A 17943-nucleotide genomic window follows, 5' to 3' on the forward strand; every position below is an offset into this window, starting at 1 on the left:
ATCGTATGACGGTATATTATCGCACACGATGTCTTGTCAACCTCTTGTTACATAAATAACTATTAAACAATTGTGAATCCCAAAGTGTCAACAATATTTTCTATAACTCTTTCAGTAATGTTTGAAGTGAAAATGTAAAAAGAACCTACCGCTTCAACAGATTTCAGATCAGATTCAGATTGATCTGTTCAAGATTTTCAGATTCCAGATCAGAATCAGATCAGATTAAAATTTTCAGATCAGATTAAGATCTGAAAAATTTCAGTTCAATCTGAAAAAAAATCAGATTGATCTGATCTGTTCCGAGCCCTAAACTGAAGCATGAACACGATCAAAGTTTAGATTTAATTTTCAATTAGATAATCTCTGAACTCACATATATACGGGCATGCTTGAATTGTTCATTCATTAAACAGGCATTAAGTCATGTATATTATTATGCAGGCTAAGCGACGTGTCTTAGCCAATACAATTTCTGTCAGATGGGTAGATTACATGAAAACTTGTTTCGTTCAACCAAATATTTAAATTGCGAACAATTCAATGTCATGGAAAAAAAGAAGCATTTTTTGTCTTTCTTTATATCCTCCGGGTGTTCGGCTGATATTATATCGACGCAAATGACTGATGTTGCTATTTTTGTTGTGGAATTTGCATAAAAACAATACAAAAAATTGTTATTCAGGTGAAACATTGACTTCGTGTATGCTGAGTAATAGTTTATTTAATTAGTATAAAGTGCGACTTATACGTTTGGAGTATTCCTGTACTTTGGTTTGTTTACTTTATATTACTATTTATCGCGTCGAAAATAGTATATTCCGTATGACGTTACAATTACAGTGTATGACGGAACACACAATGAGAATATTTGTAGTAGGATATTCTATAGAACGAGTACAACACATTTCAAGGGGAATATATGTATGACACTTTCTAGTCCAACTACTTTCTTCAACTGCTTCGATGAATGGAATTGTGACAACTGCAAATCACTCCTGTAGTGCGCCTCAGAATTAGAATTTTGAATGAACAAATCATGATGAACAAATCAACCAAAAAAAAACATTTTTCCATCTCCACCATTGGAGGAGATGATAAGTCGTTATTTTCATCTAAGTTCATGAACTTTGGCTGGCCTCTACATGTAAAATCCATTACAAAACTTGGGATAAAAGTGAAAAGTCGGCTTCGCCTCGGGTCAACCAAATTCACACAAAAATGCGACCTTTTCCCAGCCTCTACAGTGGTGTAATGGATTTTCAAATACATTTTACATCTCTAGGGCGGTAAAATATTGTCGTTCGTGTGTAATTATTCAATTCTCACTCTAATATACAAATGTCACCAATACGAGATCTTCGTACCTCATGTCCTGCTACAATCCCTGTTTTTGAAACCCTTTTCCTTCTCTTACGCAATTACTTGACATGCTTTGAATGTCCTATGGGAACAATTCAACGCATCGACAGTTTGTTCCGTCTCACATTTCGCTTTGAGTTTTCAGCGTACTTACGGTGTGAATTACACTTCTCAATCAATGGGATTTTGTGTACATGAATTGCAGAAAATATTCTTTTGTCACTTTGTTTGTAAATATTTTGTAAAATGAACCAATCAACCATACACAACAATTACAGAGAGCATGCATTTTTTTCTTGTTTGATAAACATTGAAATATGCGTGAAAAATGTTTTAATATTTTAGTCGGTTTTTAATTGATTTTATTGTCCTTAATTTTTATGGGTTTGTTTGTTTTGTTGATTAAGTCTTTCTGGTTAAAACAGAACCAGAATAAAAGAAGTGAAACGAAAAGCGTACATCTAATTGAAAATGGCTTAATAAAATTGCTTTTTGATGGTCGAGAACATCTAAATTTAGTACAACAATATGACTTCATTAATCAACGAGCTTTAAATTGGTGTGATCGTGACAATAATGCCATAAAATTTTATTATTTTAGAGATGACAATTTACTGAATTGTCTGAATAACAATGCGCAGCTTTGGGTGGAGTTTTATCCCATATTTTCACTGCATGATCAGATCACAGGGAGTTCGATAAATATTTGAAAAAATTCAAGCAATCTGTACTGACTTGAAGTCCTCGATTCAAATTAATTGCTCCAAGAACCTCCTGATCCTGATATCAGGTCATTCAATTCACTTGTAACATTAGCGCATCAAATTAAATACTCCAAATTGAGATCAATTGTTAAAAATGTGGAACATGCTGCTGGAGACGCATTCATTATGTTATATTCACTCCACACAAATTAAATTAGTTATTTCAAACCGTGTATTGTCACATCTAAAAATTATTGTCGCGCAGTAAGTAATCAAGCGAGAGAAAAAAAATTTGTTTTGATTGAAATTGAATTCGGTTGCAGTTTTCATTTCAATGTGGTACACAATAAAAATGAAGAATTTAATTTAGGTGATTTGTGTTCCGACAGATCCAATGGACATCCGGTTGAATAAATGAAATTTGCCAGTCGAATGAGAGGCACCAAAAAAATGCTCATAACATAAACAATATACGTCAGGCTTGTATAACGCCATGGACAAATATATAAATTTATATCTCTATATCTATCCATAGCATTATAATATCTCAAGCTTGGAATAGCATTTTGTTAAACAAATTCTGGTTTTTTATTAATGTACCGTCGCGTCGTTGCGTTAAAAAATATGTTTACATTTTTTTTTCTCTCCGTTCATTCTGGTTTTGCGTCTATTTATTATCTGTATCTTTGAATGCATAAGTAAACAACCAACTATCAGAACTGGGGAGGTCATTTCACCATAAATAACCAAGTCAATTTAACAGAACACTTTGGGAATATTCTTGATGTGTTGTAAATATTCTTGATGTGTTGTATTTTGTTGTATACCCTTACATATGGTTACTATCATTCAGTAGATGAATTAAATGTTATTATGGCAGAGGTATTTTTCTGTTGTCTATTTGTTCGAATTTTGTATAAGTTTGTTTTGTATTCTTGAAATGTTTGCTTCATAAACCAGTGCAGTTCAAATTATAAATCAAAATCACTTTTATGAAACTGAAACCAAACAAAATCTCCAATCAACAAAATTGTTATTAAATAAAATTCAAAATTAAATTTGAAAACTTTGTCTGTCTTACGCCGTTGTGCAAGAAACCAAGAAACCCCTTACACGGCAGTAAAAAAACTTTGCAGCTTTTGTAAAATAAATCAACGAAATTGTACGCACAAGGTCTCTAAATGTCGATCTCTCGGTTGAGAATAGTGTGTACACTGTACATAGTAACCCACATCGTTGTAGTCTAATATCCATTTAGAGTCCTTGAGCAGTGAATGATTAAAATAGACGAAAAGTTTATATTTCTTGCCATTAGGTGCTGCCGGATGTTTTATTTAATTTTGGAATCACTACCTTCTTTAATGAAGTTTATGAGTAATGTAGCCTAGCCTATCAGATGGAGAAGTCACAAGGATCACTTCCTTAAATTAGTAGGAAAAAGCGTAAAAATCATGATTTTCGCGAAACTTTCTCTCCCTCCGTCACTCAAAAATGTATGAAACTCTGGCATTACATACTTTATGAACGATCCCTTAGATATAGAATCATTCCATAGACCTATTAGAAAGTCTCATTCTTGTTGTCATTATTCTACTGTTTATGAACATCCACAGAGACAGTTTGAGAATTCTTGCTCGAAATCTCAGTTGCAGATATCGATTTTCCATCGGAGAGATGTGGAAAACGATCCGATTTATGTGGAGTGATTTATGTAATTATTTTTTTTGTTCTAGTCTCTTGTTGAGTACAAGGCCGTGACATAAGTAAAATTTAAAAACTTCCGAATCTAGCTCTTCATCTGTTAACGGAAAAATACCTAAAAGACTTAAACGCCCGTGGCGTCCAAAAAAAGACTGGCGTTCATAAAAAGATTGAAAAAAAACTGGCACCCAAAATGACAAGAACATTTTTTTTTTCAAAAAGCCCGAGGCGCCTAAGATGTAAAAGGTACAACGGTAGAGTCCGGTAATTGCAAACGCCACAAAACTTTACGAATATCTGCCTAATAAAATTACTAATGGAATTGATGCGGTTGCATCCGTAGTGGATGAATAATTCAAAATTAAAATAGTGAGACAAGCCCAACAAAATGAATGGGTCAACGAACGTCCAATCAACAGACCAATAAAATTAATGTCAAAATATGTTTTTGTTACCAAAAAAAAAACTTCTTATAAGAACCTGAAAGAACTGAAAACGTTTTAAAATATCAAACAGCACTACAGTAATCTAATCGTCATTTCATTGCATTCATAAATCGTTTGTGAACATAAAAAAAAACGATTTTTGTTTAAAAGAAAGAAAAAAAGGAAAAAAAGAAAAGAAAAAAAAAACGTTAGTCGTAATGTGCATCATCTAACATGAAACATCGCTCAGAAACATAGGATTGTGAAGAGTTTATTAGGGGGATAGGATGTGCAAATAAGAGAAAAAAATATTTTGGTTGTTTTAGCGTTATAACGAGTCAATTAACATCACACTTAAATAACGAAAAGGAAAAAAAATCAAATCGACAAACAAGTAGTCAACCTAATAGACTTCAACGAATTGAAAAAAAATTGAACAATACAAAAATCGGGACAGGTGATCAGAAAGAGGACAGGGATTAATATACTACAATTTTGAATAGCTCTAATTTATAGGATTTAGGATAATTTTGGTAACATAGCCTAACCTCGCAACCTTCCAAATCGTTGGATCCAGTTTGACTTTTGATAATATGGTATGTTTTAACGAATGGCGCCTTAAGCAGCTTTTATAAAAAATTAAAATTAAAAATTTTTCGAATGAGAAAATTAAATATTTTTTTTCTGCAAAACAATTAGTCCGATCTATCGTATAACTTGAAAACGTTTGCAATAAAGTAGAAGCTAATTTGGTTAAAACAAATTCATCAAATTATTAACGCTGCCTCTGTCGCGGAGTTATAGAAATTATTCTCTCACAAATAGCATCATTTAATCAAAACATGATGTACTCACCTCCCACGATTCTCGTGTCAATTCAGTAATATCCTCTCCATCGCTATTGGTTCGGCCATCCTATAAACGAGAGATTTTCATTAAAATCCGTTAAAAAAACCACAACATTCCGAACTCCGCATCCACTCACCTTGGACTGGCCCCCTTTCACCCATTCCGTATCGTGCTGGATCAATTCGAAACCGCGTGCCGTTATTTGTTCCTCGTCCAATTCGCCATACAAATGGGGTACCCATGTATTCAAAAATCGATACAATTCGTCGGTACGATTTTTCGGAATACTGAATATAAATTCGGTTTTCAATTTATTTTTACCGTACGACATAACAGCCGTCGGCAGTGGCATTGCTTTGCCAATTGGTCGACCCATTCGTAAGCGTAAATATAATGGCGGATCGGCACATGCACGGGCTGGCCGAGGAATCAGTTCTGGAACATTGGGAAAATTTGGATGGGTTAGTCGGAGATTGTCTTGAAAATGATTGGTGTGTTTGTGTTTTACGATTTTGTTTTAAATTTTATTTTTGTGAAGCCATGCAACATCTAGAAGCACATTGAGATTTTACAATTTTGCTGATTACCAAACCTGTTGCTGAAATGTTGAATGTGATGCCCATCAATAATATTTCAGATTAAAAAGACAAAGTTGTGGTCAGTATAGCAATATATTGTTGTTGAAAAAGGCTGCTCGCCGATGCTACACAGTGTAAGACAACAAGTACAATCACTCTTTTCACAGCACAAAAGACTAGGACACCTCTGCGTTGATTTTGTCAATCCACACGTTGCCGACAAAATGCAATCTCCGCATTGGTAGTAATAATCATCCCAGACACTTTTGTCGATTTTTCATTTTCACCAGACCTTCACCATTAATACTTCGTTGTATATTTCAATAAAAATCACCGGAACAAATCGGAAACTTTCCGTCGAAAGTACATGCATCATACCACACAACATTGATCCACCATAGAATCAGATTCGAGAGAAAGATTATTTTCCAGGAAGATAGGAAGTTAGAAGTTTACAGAATGAAATGAAAAATTGAAAGTTGTTCGTATAATGGTGTATGATGAGTGATTTGTTCGTGAAATAAGTATTTTTACAATGTAATGATGTTTAATGGAAGTGTTTGTTAGTGTTGTCTTTATAGACTGAGAGTCTGGTGGTCGTATTAGTCTATCATAATCCCACGGTTTGAAACCAATGTTTAAGCCTTTACACTACCATACACAAGAAACATTTGCTCTACGGATTGCCTTTTTGTATCTTTTAGCGAGTCGAGCGTCTCAGTCGTCATACATTGTGAAAAATTGTATTTGTATTGGTTCACATGACAGTATCCGTGCTAACGTGCTTTTGACGTACAATATTTTTTATTGAAAGGCCATTAGTGCCAAACCAACCAGGGTTTATTATTTCGATAAATGTTTCGGTAGATTTTCCGTAAATTCCAGAAATTTTCGCTCATTTCGGTAAATACAATTCCCAATAAAAGATCCGGACAAGTTGAAAATCCCAGAATTTGACTTGTTTGGCCCGACAGACCTTTGGATCTTTCAATTAAATTTTATTTTTACATTAAATTCTCCTTCTAGCTCTCGTAAGCAAGATTCATAGAATGAATGTTTGTTGTATCGGGTAGTGTAAGAATATCCCATTTCGTTATGAAGGACTTGTATGCGCACACAGGCTCTCGGTCTATTATAATGAAAAACTCAATTCAAGTGTCTTATTGGACTGTGGACAATAAAACCATAAAACGATTTTTTCTTTTTGTTAAAAATAGTTTGTATGTTTGTAGCTAGTGATATTAATGCAAGGACCTACCGAGTTTATCGAGTTGTGGAAACAGTGGTGCTCTCACTAAAATATTTGTTAGTATATTAGTATATTTCGTTCAAATTTATATATTTATATATTGTTGTTTCAATGTTTTAAAATGTCTTTTTTTGGAATTGTTGATGTGTTTCAATAAAATATAAATGTACATTTTGTGACACCGACAAAACACGATCACAATAAGTTTCCATTGAAATTAAATCATCAAATCAAACAATTATCGCAATTATTAAGAAATGTAATCCAATTAAACACATTGAGATCAATAGAAAAAAAAACAAGAATTGTAATTCGATCAAACTAGGCGATTGATGTGCGCACAAGTTATCTTTAATCGATGCAGAACGACATTTTTTAGGAAAATTTTAATTCTTCCTCATGGAGTGAGAATTTTTCTCATTCGCAGTGATTGGTTACATTTTTCTGTGAATTGCAGACAGAGACTATTATTGGGAAAACATTTTCCTATATTTTCTTACATTTTTTTAGAGACTGTCGCAGTTGTGCCAACCAAAATTATTTACTAAAGGACTCACATTTAATAATTATACTTAAGCGATGTCCACAAAATACCTCTACCTTTGCATTTCTACAAACTCACACAAAATACCTCTACCTTTGCATTTCTACAAACTCATAAAACTCTGTGGTGTTTGTGTCGAAATTATGAGTTACATTCGAGGTAGAAGCAACTTGACAAAATTGTGCCCACCATATTTCTATTTCCCATAAGTCGATTGCTAATTACCCTAAAAACAAATTCCAAAATACCCTGTAACTTTCCCCTGTTTATATACTATTTTATCTACTTTACCGACCATTTAAAGATCAAATTGACTGATTTGATCTCATTTACCAATTAGACAGACTGTTCTGATCAGAGCGACAGTTCCGAAGACTAGTTAATTATTTACTTGCTTTGGGGTACATGTCATTACCTATTTTCATAATTTTTGACATATCTTGCCTTAAGGTAAGTTAAAATAACTGATCCAAATTATATTTTCCCTTCAACAAATAACATTTATACCTGTCTCGTTGTTTTCACTAGTTGCTTCCCCATCGCTTAATAACAAACTGACTGTTCTATTCGCTACTGTATCTACACTCACAACCCGCCACATAATGAGGGATTCTTTTGAAAAACAGCCTACCGAAATCGGACGCATTTTGCAGTGGACTTTTTTATATGTGCCAAGAAAGGTATTCGACCCTAGAAGCCAAAACCACTTTCAAAAAAAATTCTTCGAAGTTTGTGTGGCTGGTGATCAAAAACCAAAAACTTGCACTTTTCTTACAAAAATTTCTCCAGTTACGCGAGCCGTACAGGGTCGTGTGGGTGTCATTAGAAAGGTAATCACATGTACTATTGAGCCGAATAGGAGGACTTATTGGGTTTAAAATTCATTGACACTGAAATATGTGCAGTTGAAGTTTTCAACCGAAGACGTAAACTGTTCTTACTGAAATTTCTCGAGGTACACAAAACGTACATGGTCGTGTAGGGTGTCATTTGACAGGTAATTTAATGTGCTTTTGGGCCAAATAGGATCTCATGAAGTTTGGATGCATCTATGATGAAATATGTACAGCTAAACATTTCAACTTCGATTTCATCGTAGATGCACACTAAATCTATCAAATGTTGTGCAGAATTTTATGGACAGTACGCCGTTTCGTCGATTAAAAATAACTTGAGCGAAATCATGCCTCGTTCAGAGAAATGATAACAGAGGGCGTTGAGTCGGTCCAACAACGTCATCTGTTATCAGTTCATTGTAAATTTTCACATCAACAATTCTCTTCTTTTCATAATCGTAGATCTTAGTAAATTTGCGTGCATCGTAGACAACAGTTTAATTGAGTTAGTAGAAAGTCGTTGTTAATCGAAGAAGAGGTTGCATTAAATCTATTCACGTTTCTTCTATGTTCTCGATTATGTTGAAACCTTCCAAGTCACTTGAAACATTTTCGTTGGTAAATCATTTTCTGCCGAAGTCAATTTTAGCCTCTGTTTCAAAAGTATTTCTTTAAAGACCCATGTAAAGGACAAAAGTTTATCTGACAGCAAAAATCTTTGAATCCGGCAGTGTAGATCTACCAATGAGTCTAAAAATAATCTTAAATTGGACATCACTTTGTGCTCTCAAAATAGTTAGTGCATTTTTTTTGGTGAAAATTGTTATTCTAGCGCTGTGCTACAGTAAAAAAATCTAATTTTCTCTATCCGAATAGAATAAACTCCAAGTGGAAACTTAAAACAACGAAATTAATCCAACAAAATACTCACTATCAAAGCTGACAAATAATTCTGGCATGTCGTCAATGGATACCATCGACCTGTAATCCAGTTTGGGTGGTGGTGCCTTATTTGGTTTCGTTGGATGTGTCCCTTCCGATGAGTGTGGTCTGATGAATGTTCCGATTGATGAGCGCCTTCGGAGAAATATTTTTTCTTTAATTTTGACTTATTTTGAATTATAACATGAACAACGGACAGTGATAAAGACAGAGTGAGAGGAACAGAAAGACCGGAAATTTAGCACACATTCGATTAAATGTTGAAATGATTCTCTGTGAATCCTGCGTATGTGGATCGAGATAATTCGAAGAATTCGTCATTTCGAAGAATTTCGAGAGAATTCCTCTGCTATTCTTTGTAATTCTGAAAATTTGACCGAATTCGAGGAATTTTAGTGGTCAACATACGTAGGGTTTCTAAATGTCTGTTGTTGAGATTCCTTTGTTTTTCTTATAGGTCGAAACGTCCAATTTTATTTTTGAATTGCTCTGAACAGTTTAAAGTCAGGCGATGCAGAAGTAACTCAATTGCCTCATATGCAGAAAATTCGGTAATAATACGGAGCAGAAGCTATTGCAAGTAGCTTTCCATTGTACATACTTTAGAATGTATCTAATATAAAGCCTCTACGCAGATCTCCACTTCAGGCATGAACTTTTAGGTTGAGACTGAAGCTGACCGGTTTAGAGCCTTAAGTTTAAAAACGTTCCTACTCCTGTATCATCAACGAACAGCTACTGATGTCGACAGCTACTTATGAAATCTTTCTAATTTCGACCTATTGCCAAAGACTCCATGAGGCGATTGAGTTAATTTTCTGTGAGGTGATTTTAACCTGTTGCTGCGAGCCATAGTTGATAGCTCCTAAAAAATACCAACGAAATGGAATAACTGTTAAAGAATCAGAACAACAGACTTATCTCACCATCATCAAGTTTCAATGATTTCTGGTTCTAGATCTTAAATTACACACACAGCAAAGTCAAAGTTACTTTATAAAAAAAAACATCCACAAAATAACAACAAACAGCAAGTCTTACCCGGAGGTAACATGACCGTCATGAGGCGTTAATGGGGGTACTGGTGACCCACCCGAATCTTCAGATGGTGTTTTTGATAAAAATAAATTTCCACCAAATTCAGACACTAACGTTATGGGTGAACTTTTTTGAGTGAATTCGATGATAAAATTTAAATTAAAACAAAAAAAAACGAAATTGAAACGAAAAGTTCGAGTGTTATTGCGTGTGGAACATAAAAACCAAACAATCAACGCAAAACGGTGTTAAGATTAGTGTGTTTGTTTGTATTATTTGTATAGTAAATGTGAAATCAAAGAAAAAATCCCAGGGCAAGCATGAAGAAATTTGGAAAAATATATTTTAAGATGAAAATGTTTTTCTTTCATTAAAAAAATTGTTTTGTTTCAGCTTAACGTGAACCGTAAACGTTACAACGAACGATTTCTGATTCGCATAAAAAGCCATCAAAGGCACAACAAACGAGAAAAAAAAATCCGCGCGCACCACATCTTCACTTCAAGTGACTTACCTCGAAAAGACTTTGGAGAAAACGCTCTGATTGGAATCTCCGGTGTTCGGTGCCGATTCAGTCTCAGCCGGTTTTCCGTCACCCGTCAATCCTTCCACCCAAGTCAGCGGATACGACAATCGTTTCAGCATTTTGTTCTTCTTATTGTCGGAGCTCTTATCACTGCTCGAACTGTGATCGGCGCTGCTGCCGACACCGTCTTCAACGCTAAAGCTCACACTAGACGTTTTCTTACGTCCACCGCTCTCCAAATTTTGCGATTGCGCTTGACTCTGAGCATTCAAAATGCTTGGTGGACTTTCCGTGTACAGGGCCGGTGCAATAGTCAATGGTGGTGCCCAGTCCGAACTGAGAATGATGTCTGCGTCACTGTAATTCTTTTTCGCCGGTACTTGCGGCAATGGTGGGTCACGTATGTCAATGCCCGAGTCGTGACAACTCTGTTTGGTCAAATTGTTACTTTCATCTAGTGAACTAGCCACGACAACTGGAACTTCCGGACAGGTACTTTCGATGCTGTCGTCTTCAATCGATCTGCTGATATTGGAAGAGTAAATTGACAATCAATGTTCGTTTAGAATTCATCGCATAAGTGAAACAAACCTTTCTTTGCTTGGCACGGCCCAATGATGATCTAAGAGACTTCGTCGCCGTTCTTCTAGTGACCGTAATTCCTTTCCGAGAGAATTAATTTCATCGTCAGTTTTGACTGTAGAATTTATCACTAAAACCGAGACAATTTCGGAACGTTAAACTTCAGTCATCAATTAAAAGCAACGCCACGCTCACCATCCTCGGCCTTATTATCTTTGGTTTGATCAGCGGTAGACGTTTCGTTATCGTCATTGTTATTTGGTGGTTCTGTGGACGAGGGCTTGTCAGCGCTACCGCAACTTTCAGTCGAATCGGCATGAGCTTTCTGCAAGTTTGTCGGTGTGACCAATTCTCGTTCAAAAGCTTTCGGGAAAGCATCACCTTCCCGATCGTTGCTAGAGCAGACACTCTCCTGATCATCACATCCTTCAACTGATCCAGTGACGCCGAGCTCCGGGAATGTTTCATCCTGAAAAGCAATCTGTTTTCAACGGCACATTTCAAATTCAATGAATTGAACTTACCTTAACCAGCAGAGAATCTTTACCGGGTGAATGTGATGACTCGCAACGAATATACTGTTTCGGGTAATAAATTTCAGCTTTCTCTGTACTGCTGGAAGGAAGGACATCAATTATTAGTTGTCGGACGAAAGGGTTAACGTGTGTGTTTGATACATACTTTGAGTCACCGCAAATTTTCATATGAGCAATGTCGTGGAAAATAGCAGCATTCACCACTAATTCCATCGGTGCAATAACGCCATAACTCTCCGGACCATGTTCAATGACTAACGGATCGGATACATTGGGATCGAACATAACAGCATTCGGCGTTACCAGTAGAACTCCACCGACAACACCCTGTCCGTCGGTGATATGGCGCACATTAATTTTAAGGAAACGTTGTGTAATAACTGGATCGTCATCATTGTGAACATTTGGCGAAGAAATTCGTTCCATGTGACCGGGCCGCGGTGATGATGGACGCAAGCCATCGAGAAGTTCTGCAAATGTAAATTAGACAATTATTTTGCTGGTCGGCTGTTATGGAGAGAAAACACGAAATGATTTGTTTGATTGAATGTTATTGAAAGCGAGCTGATATCGAAATTACGATGTAAACAGCCGAGATTCAGTTTACGCGGAGATTCTATTTATTTTGCATTTTATTTCGCTGTGTTGCACCCCATTCACGATCGAAATCACGTTCTGTCGCAGTTCGGAAATCTGTTGTAAGTGTCGATTGTTTACACTCACAATGCGAATGCTGTGACAACATTGGTGCCAATAAAACAATCAATTAATGAAAACCAATTACAATCAAAATTGCTCCTCAACAAAACGCTATGCTACATACAGTCTGGTGTTATTCAAAGCAAACAATTTGATAGAGGCAGACACATTACAAGATAATCGGTCGGCAAATATTTTATTTCATTCAGAAAATGACGAGTTCCAATTTCGTGAAATATATGCGAAAGATAGTGATGAGTCATGCTACCGAACGTGTCGTTGTTTACAATTGCGGGATAAATCGAATTGTTTCGGTTTCAATAAACTGGAGCTGCTACACAAAGGAATGGATGATAAATTTGTTTTGTAAAAATAAAATTCATAAATTAAACAGCGACGAACCAGGAAGAAAACCTTTAGAATATTTATGATGAACACTCATCCAGTATTTGAGTTTGAATTCTCACGTTGGAAATTTTACTGCCATGGTAATCACTCGATTATCTTCAATATTTGTGTCTTTTGGCTTCTACTATATCCATTTCCCTGTACACTTTTTAGATGCCCTGTCGACATAAAATATCAGCGGCAATATTTTGCCTAATACATACTTCAAGACAGGTTAATTGTGACCTCCAGTACACACATTTTGTAGATAAAAAACTAGCACTTTTGTTAGGTAGTTGTCTGAAGTTAAGACTCTTAACAAAAGGATTTTCCCAATGTCTTGCTATCGGATCTATTACTTCATTTGATCTAAATATTTTCTTAAAATTTGGTTTCAAATCTTTTAGGACATTTGCCATTTGACTTGTCGGTTATCTCGGAGATTTCTGAAAAATTTAGCGAAAAAAGAAATTGAGACGAAAATTCTGTCGTTTTGTGAAAAGTTATTTCTGCTTCCTTACGAGAGCTGCAGAGGCAGCCAGCACCGTTGCAATTGCAGCCATAGCAACAGCTATCGTGGCAGTATTTCTCATAATCATAAATTCCCGTGAAAGTTACGTCTTCTCGAAAGCTATGATTCGTTGAAAGTTAGTCACAAATGAAAAGTTTTAGATGCTCGAGGGCTATGCCACTATGAATCCTCCATCGTTATGACGACTAGCTTTGTTGTTCATTCAGTTATTCATCAGACTCAACAATAAAATGGAAAATTACAATTTGTGCAGAAATGTTACCGTTATGTTCTCATACGTATACGATTACATTGGCTTATATTACGAAATAGGATTTGCCTTTAATGCAATTTGTTCTACATTAAGCTGCATAAGATTTTAAAAATAATGGAGCACCTGTTGCCATTTTCTCTTTTTTTTACAAAAATAAAATTGCCACGAAATCGGCAAATGTTTTCTTCGATACAACAAAACACTGAAGCAACAGGTGCAACCGCAATAATTATTTTAAAAAAATAAATAATTATTTATGTAAAAAAGACCGTTGACAGTGATATACGTAAGACTATGGGTGTATTATACACATCATTTGGTATCGTAACAGTAATTTATCACGACAAAACTTTATCAATACGAGTGGAGCTTGGACCATAATTTTCTGTTCTGTTCTGTTCTACATTAGATTGAATTCATGACCACTTTTCAATTGAAAACTTAGTGAATAGACATGCTGGTTGATTGCAGTCGTAACGAGAAAAGTTTGTTTCGTTGAAAAAAAACATTTTCCATGAAAATTCGGTTAATTGATGAAGTTATGACAATTTGTGAGATAGAGTTATACATACAACAAAAAGCACATAACATCAGCCAAATTAGTGTTAGAATGAGTGCAGGATGTCCGATATTAGAATTGATAAAAAATAATTGAAGCAAAATTCGCAATTCACCTGATATAAACTTGAACATCGTTTAACAAAAATTGAATCGAAAAGTAAATAAAAATTATGTTCGAAGAAATTAACAATCGAATAAAACAAAAAAAACAACAAAAATCGAAGTCAAAATAGTAAATTCTTTAGACTGTAACCTGTAAAGTGCTTCGTCTAGGTTACAATCTATGACAAAACATTAGCACTCTCTTTATGTGTGTGTTATGTATACATAATGTATAGGTATCACCATATCAAAAGAATATACAACTGCTGGGTGCACTAACTACATTTTTTGTATGATTAATTTTTCCGAATAGCAACAGTAGGTTTGGCATACTTGGAAAGTATATATTAACTTATTATAACATGGTTTTTCTAACCCGAACACCGTACACTTTATTAATTTCCAAGTGACCTTGCAATGCTCCAGCTGTATAAGCTCGCAAAATTTTCGACTAAACTTCCATTCAATAGCTAGCAAAAGTTTGTTAACAAATTGAAATTAATTAACCAAAATGTGTGCTGGTAAAAATTGTGTTTAACTGCGCGTATTTTTTTCTGTTCAACGACTACAACATTTTAAACTAAAATAACGATACCAATAACAGATAATGAAAGATTTTTGTATTTTATTCATATTACCACCAGTTTTACAGAATACACTCGTGTACATGATCTTAATCGAATAAAAGAAGACTCAAATTTTTTTTTGACAGACTTATGGTAATCGAACTGTTAATTTGTATGACAAATCAGCGGATTCGAATGTTTGTTTTTGCACATCATTGGACTTCTACTGATATAGGTAAATTGTATAATTTTAGATTATTTTGCGAATGTTGTTTTTTTAATTATAAAAACCACAACAAATAGAATAGAACACACATTCGTTTCACACAAAAACACCGATTGTGTCTGGATTCGTGTCGCACTTCTGTCTGTCAAACAATTTTTTTTTTGACATTTGCGATTTTCCAAAAGTGACAGTTTAAAGTCTACAAAACATAGTTTTCGATATTATAGAACACTAACAAGCGGTTAGCTTTTTATCGTGTTGGTTTGTGGCTCTGCTATTACGTATGATATAGATAGTGTAGAGTAGATGGGAACAAAGCTTTTTAACTTTTAAAATGTGAATGCTCGGTGTGTTTACATTTACTCCGGACAGTAAATTCAGCTACTGCAAAAATTCTGAAACGTATATCGTATGTACCACATTTTGATGCTATTATTGGAAACTATTGCTGACAAGCAATAAGGACAGTCGTGTTTAACACACAGCTAACAAAAAGCTTCCTATTACATTTGTGGTTTCTTTATGTTTATGAACACAATAGTTTGTTCATAAATATCATTAATACACCACAAACGACCTTTTAGCTATCTACTAAAACACTGACTCAAAATGCATGACTTTTTAAGTAATGTCGATTATTTTGAATAAATAATTTCCAATTCCTATTGTGTTCCATACAGTGATCAAAAGATTTACAACAAACCTCAAACTGTTCATACAAATTCAATGAAGTAAGGTTTTCTTCCAAATAGCTCCGATAGTATACGTAGCATCATGTTGTCAATTGTGAGCCCATAAATGGTTTCCACTCAACAAAAAATACTCCGTGAGAGAGTCGTGAGAAAACGAGCTGTCAAGTACACAAAGCAAAATTGGAGAAAAATCAATTTTGTCTCTCACACGGAGAACTTTTTTGGTAAGTGGAAATCAAGCCTTACAGAGAAGAATGCGCCTGAACGAATGAAAATATTTCACAGTATCAATTTCAGACTTTGTGTTTTCAGTTGTAGAATATGGGTACACTATCATTGAAATGCAAAGTGATTGTGGTCTGCAATTTTTTCGGCAAAAAACATCTAACAATAGAAAGTCTTGAGTCGTGAATCTAGATTTTCATTTGTTAAATGAATTTTCGTGGAAACAATTACAAACCACAACAACTCCCAAATTATTTCGATTTCACTTTTCCGCTGTAGCTTTCTCAATTTATCAAAGATCTGCAGCACCTTTATCTCCTACATTAACTTTACAAAATCTGCTAATCATCTGCTATCGACAGCAACAAAAAAATCGATGACAACGGTTAATATGGTCTTATGCAGCGAATTCAACAAATAACCAAATGAAGTAAAAGATTTGTAAATCTAATATTAGGCAATATACTTTCAACAACAGAAGCAACAGATTCAATGAATCTATTCCTGTCATTTCTAAAATGATCACCGAAAAAACAATTTATTTTTCCACTCACCTTTCTCTTCAAGTGGTATTTCATCACTAGACGACTTTCTCGTTTTGTCGGTTGGGCTAGACTTGCCGGACGCATCGTCACCGTCCTCCCGTGCAGCTGATTTATCCGGTACCAACAATTGCTGTCCCGGATAAATAAATGAACTATTTAGCTTATTTATACTAGTTAATTCGGAGGGTGTTGTATCAAAACGAGCAGCAACGGATGTAAGTGTGTCCCGATTTCCAACCTAATGAAGAAAATTTTGCAATTCAAATAAATCCATTTTTCGTATGAAATTCAAATCGTTGTATGCCATACCGTATATGATTTGGTTGGAATGCTTGGTATGGATCCACGCTGTTTTCCGTCTAAAGTAAAAATGGAGAAAATTGGTTAATCAGTTTCTTAGTGAATCAATTTAATTGTTAATCAGAAAGTGACGGAATGAAAGTGGAGAATTCAATTTTGATCCGGCGAAGACTTACCTCGTCCTTCGCCACGATATACTAATAATTCATAAGGTTGCCTTACTTCTATATTAATGTGACACTTAGAATACAGCACAATGAATTCGGAGGTGTTACAGAAGGTGTTAAAAAAAGAAAAGATGGTAACGCGCTCCATATCGATACTAAATCTACTTTTCAAAGGGTATTCTCCTTTTCAGAACTAAATTACTAGACGCGAGATGGATACAGTGTCATTGTAGATTTAGGTTTTGTGATGGGTTTAGTGTAACAAGTGAAAGCCGAAATTGTAGTTGGACAACACAAATTTGCAGAAATTACGTTCCAATGTCACAATTGTGATAACGAGAGAAAACTCATCAACATGCGACAACCTGTTACATTTTTCGATCGCATTCAGTCGTGATAATGTAATCGCTGAATACATTATACTTGGCGGTTTCAGTTCATTACTTGAATTTGGCTAAAAACATTATGACACAGACAGATGTTGCAACACTTTTAATTGGTCAAAGTAATAAAAAAGAATTAAAATTTTAATTCTATCTTAGTTTTGCGCGGAAAGCTGAAAGACGCGGACGTCGAAAGGTCACGCCAAAGACACATAATACACAACCACAGCAACAAAAAAGTATCTTTAAATAAACTAACACTTCGGTGGCAAATTTTCTGTTCAAAAATAATTTTTGTCGTAAAATTTATTGTAAATAATGTACAGCCGAAAGAATACATAACACTCAAAGACGGGAATGGTATACCGAAACAAAAATTTATTTTCCAAAAATTTCAGACAATGATAAACATTGCTTGTGTTTGTGTTATTAT

The 17943-nt window shown here is 34.9% G+C and overlaps 1 protein-coding gene across 24 annotated transcripts in view; it reads right to left on the reverse strand.

Annotated features, from left to right (window-relative positions):
• Positions 1-17943, reverse strand: part of LOC119067842 (TLD domain-containing protein 2) — a 118445-nt gene that overhangs the window by 19353 nt on the left and 81149 nt on the right. For 4 of the 24 annotated variants that reach the window (XM_037171111.1, XM_037171120.1, XM_037171076.1 and 1 more), the window contains 12 exons: positions 16970-17019; positions 16670-16898; positions 12018-12342; positions 11861-11948; positions 11532-11805; positions 11346-11466; positions 10743-11279; positions 9180-9325; positions 6878-6913; positions 5178-5476; positions 5048-5107; positions 4741-4818 (listed from right to left, as the gene is read on the reverse strand). In XM_037171111.1, the coding sequence (XP_037027006.1) occupies positions 4741-4818; positions 5048-5107; positions 5178-5476; positions 6878-6913; positions 9180-9325; positions 10743-11279; positions 11346-11466; positions 11532-11805; positions 11861-11948; positions 12018-12342; positions 16670-16898; positions 16970-17019 (2243 nt within the window). Of the gene's footprint in view, positions 1-4740; positions 4819-5047; positions 5108-5177; positions 5477-6877; positions 6914-9179; positions 9326-10742; positions 11280-11345; positions 11467-11531; positions 11806-11860; positions 12343-14417; positions 14872-15044; positions 15338-16669; positions 16899-16969; positions 17020-17943 lie in introns of those variants that run through there. The other 20 variants (XM_037171100.1, XM_037171129.1, XM_037171022.1 and 17 more) reach the window with 13 other exon arrangements.

The sequence above is a fragment of the Bradysia coprophila genome, chromosome II, assembly GCF_014529535.1.
Source record: "Bradysia coprophila strain Holo2 chromosome II, BU_Bcop_v1, whole genome shotgun sequence".
NCBI classification, from domain to species: Eukaryota; Metazoa; Arthropoda; class Insecta; order Diptera; family Sciaridae; genus Bradysia; species Bradysia coprophila.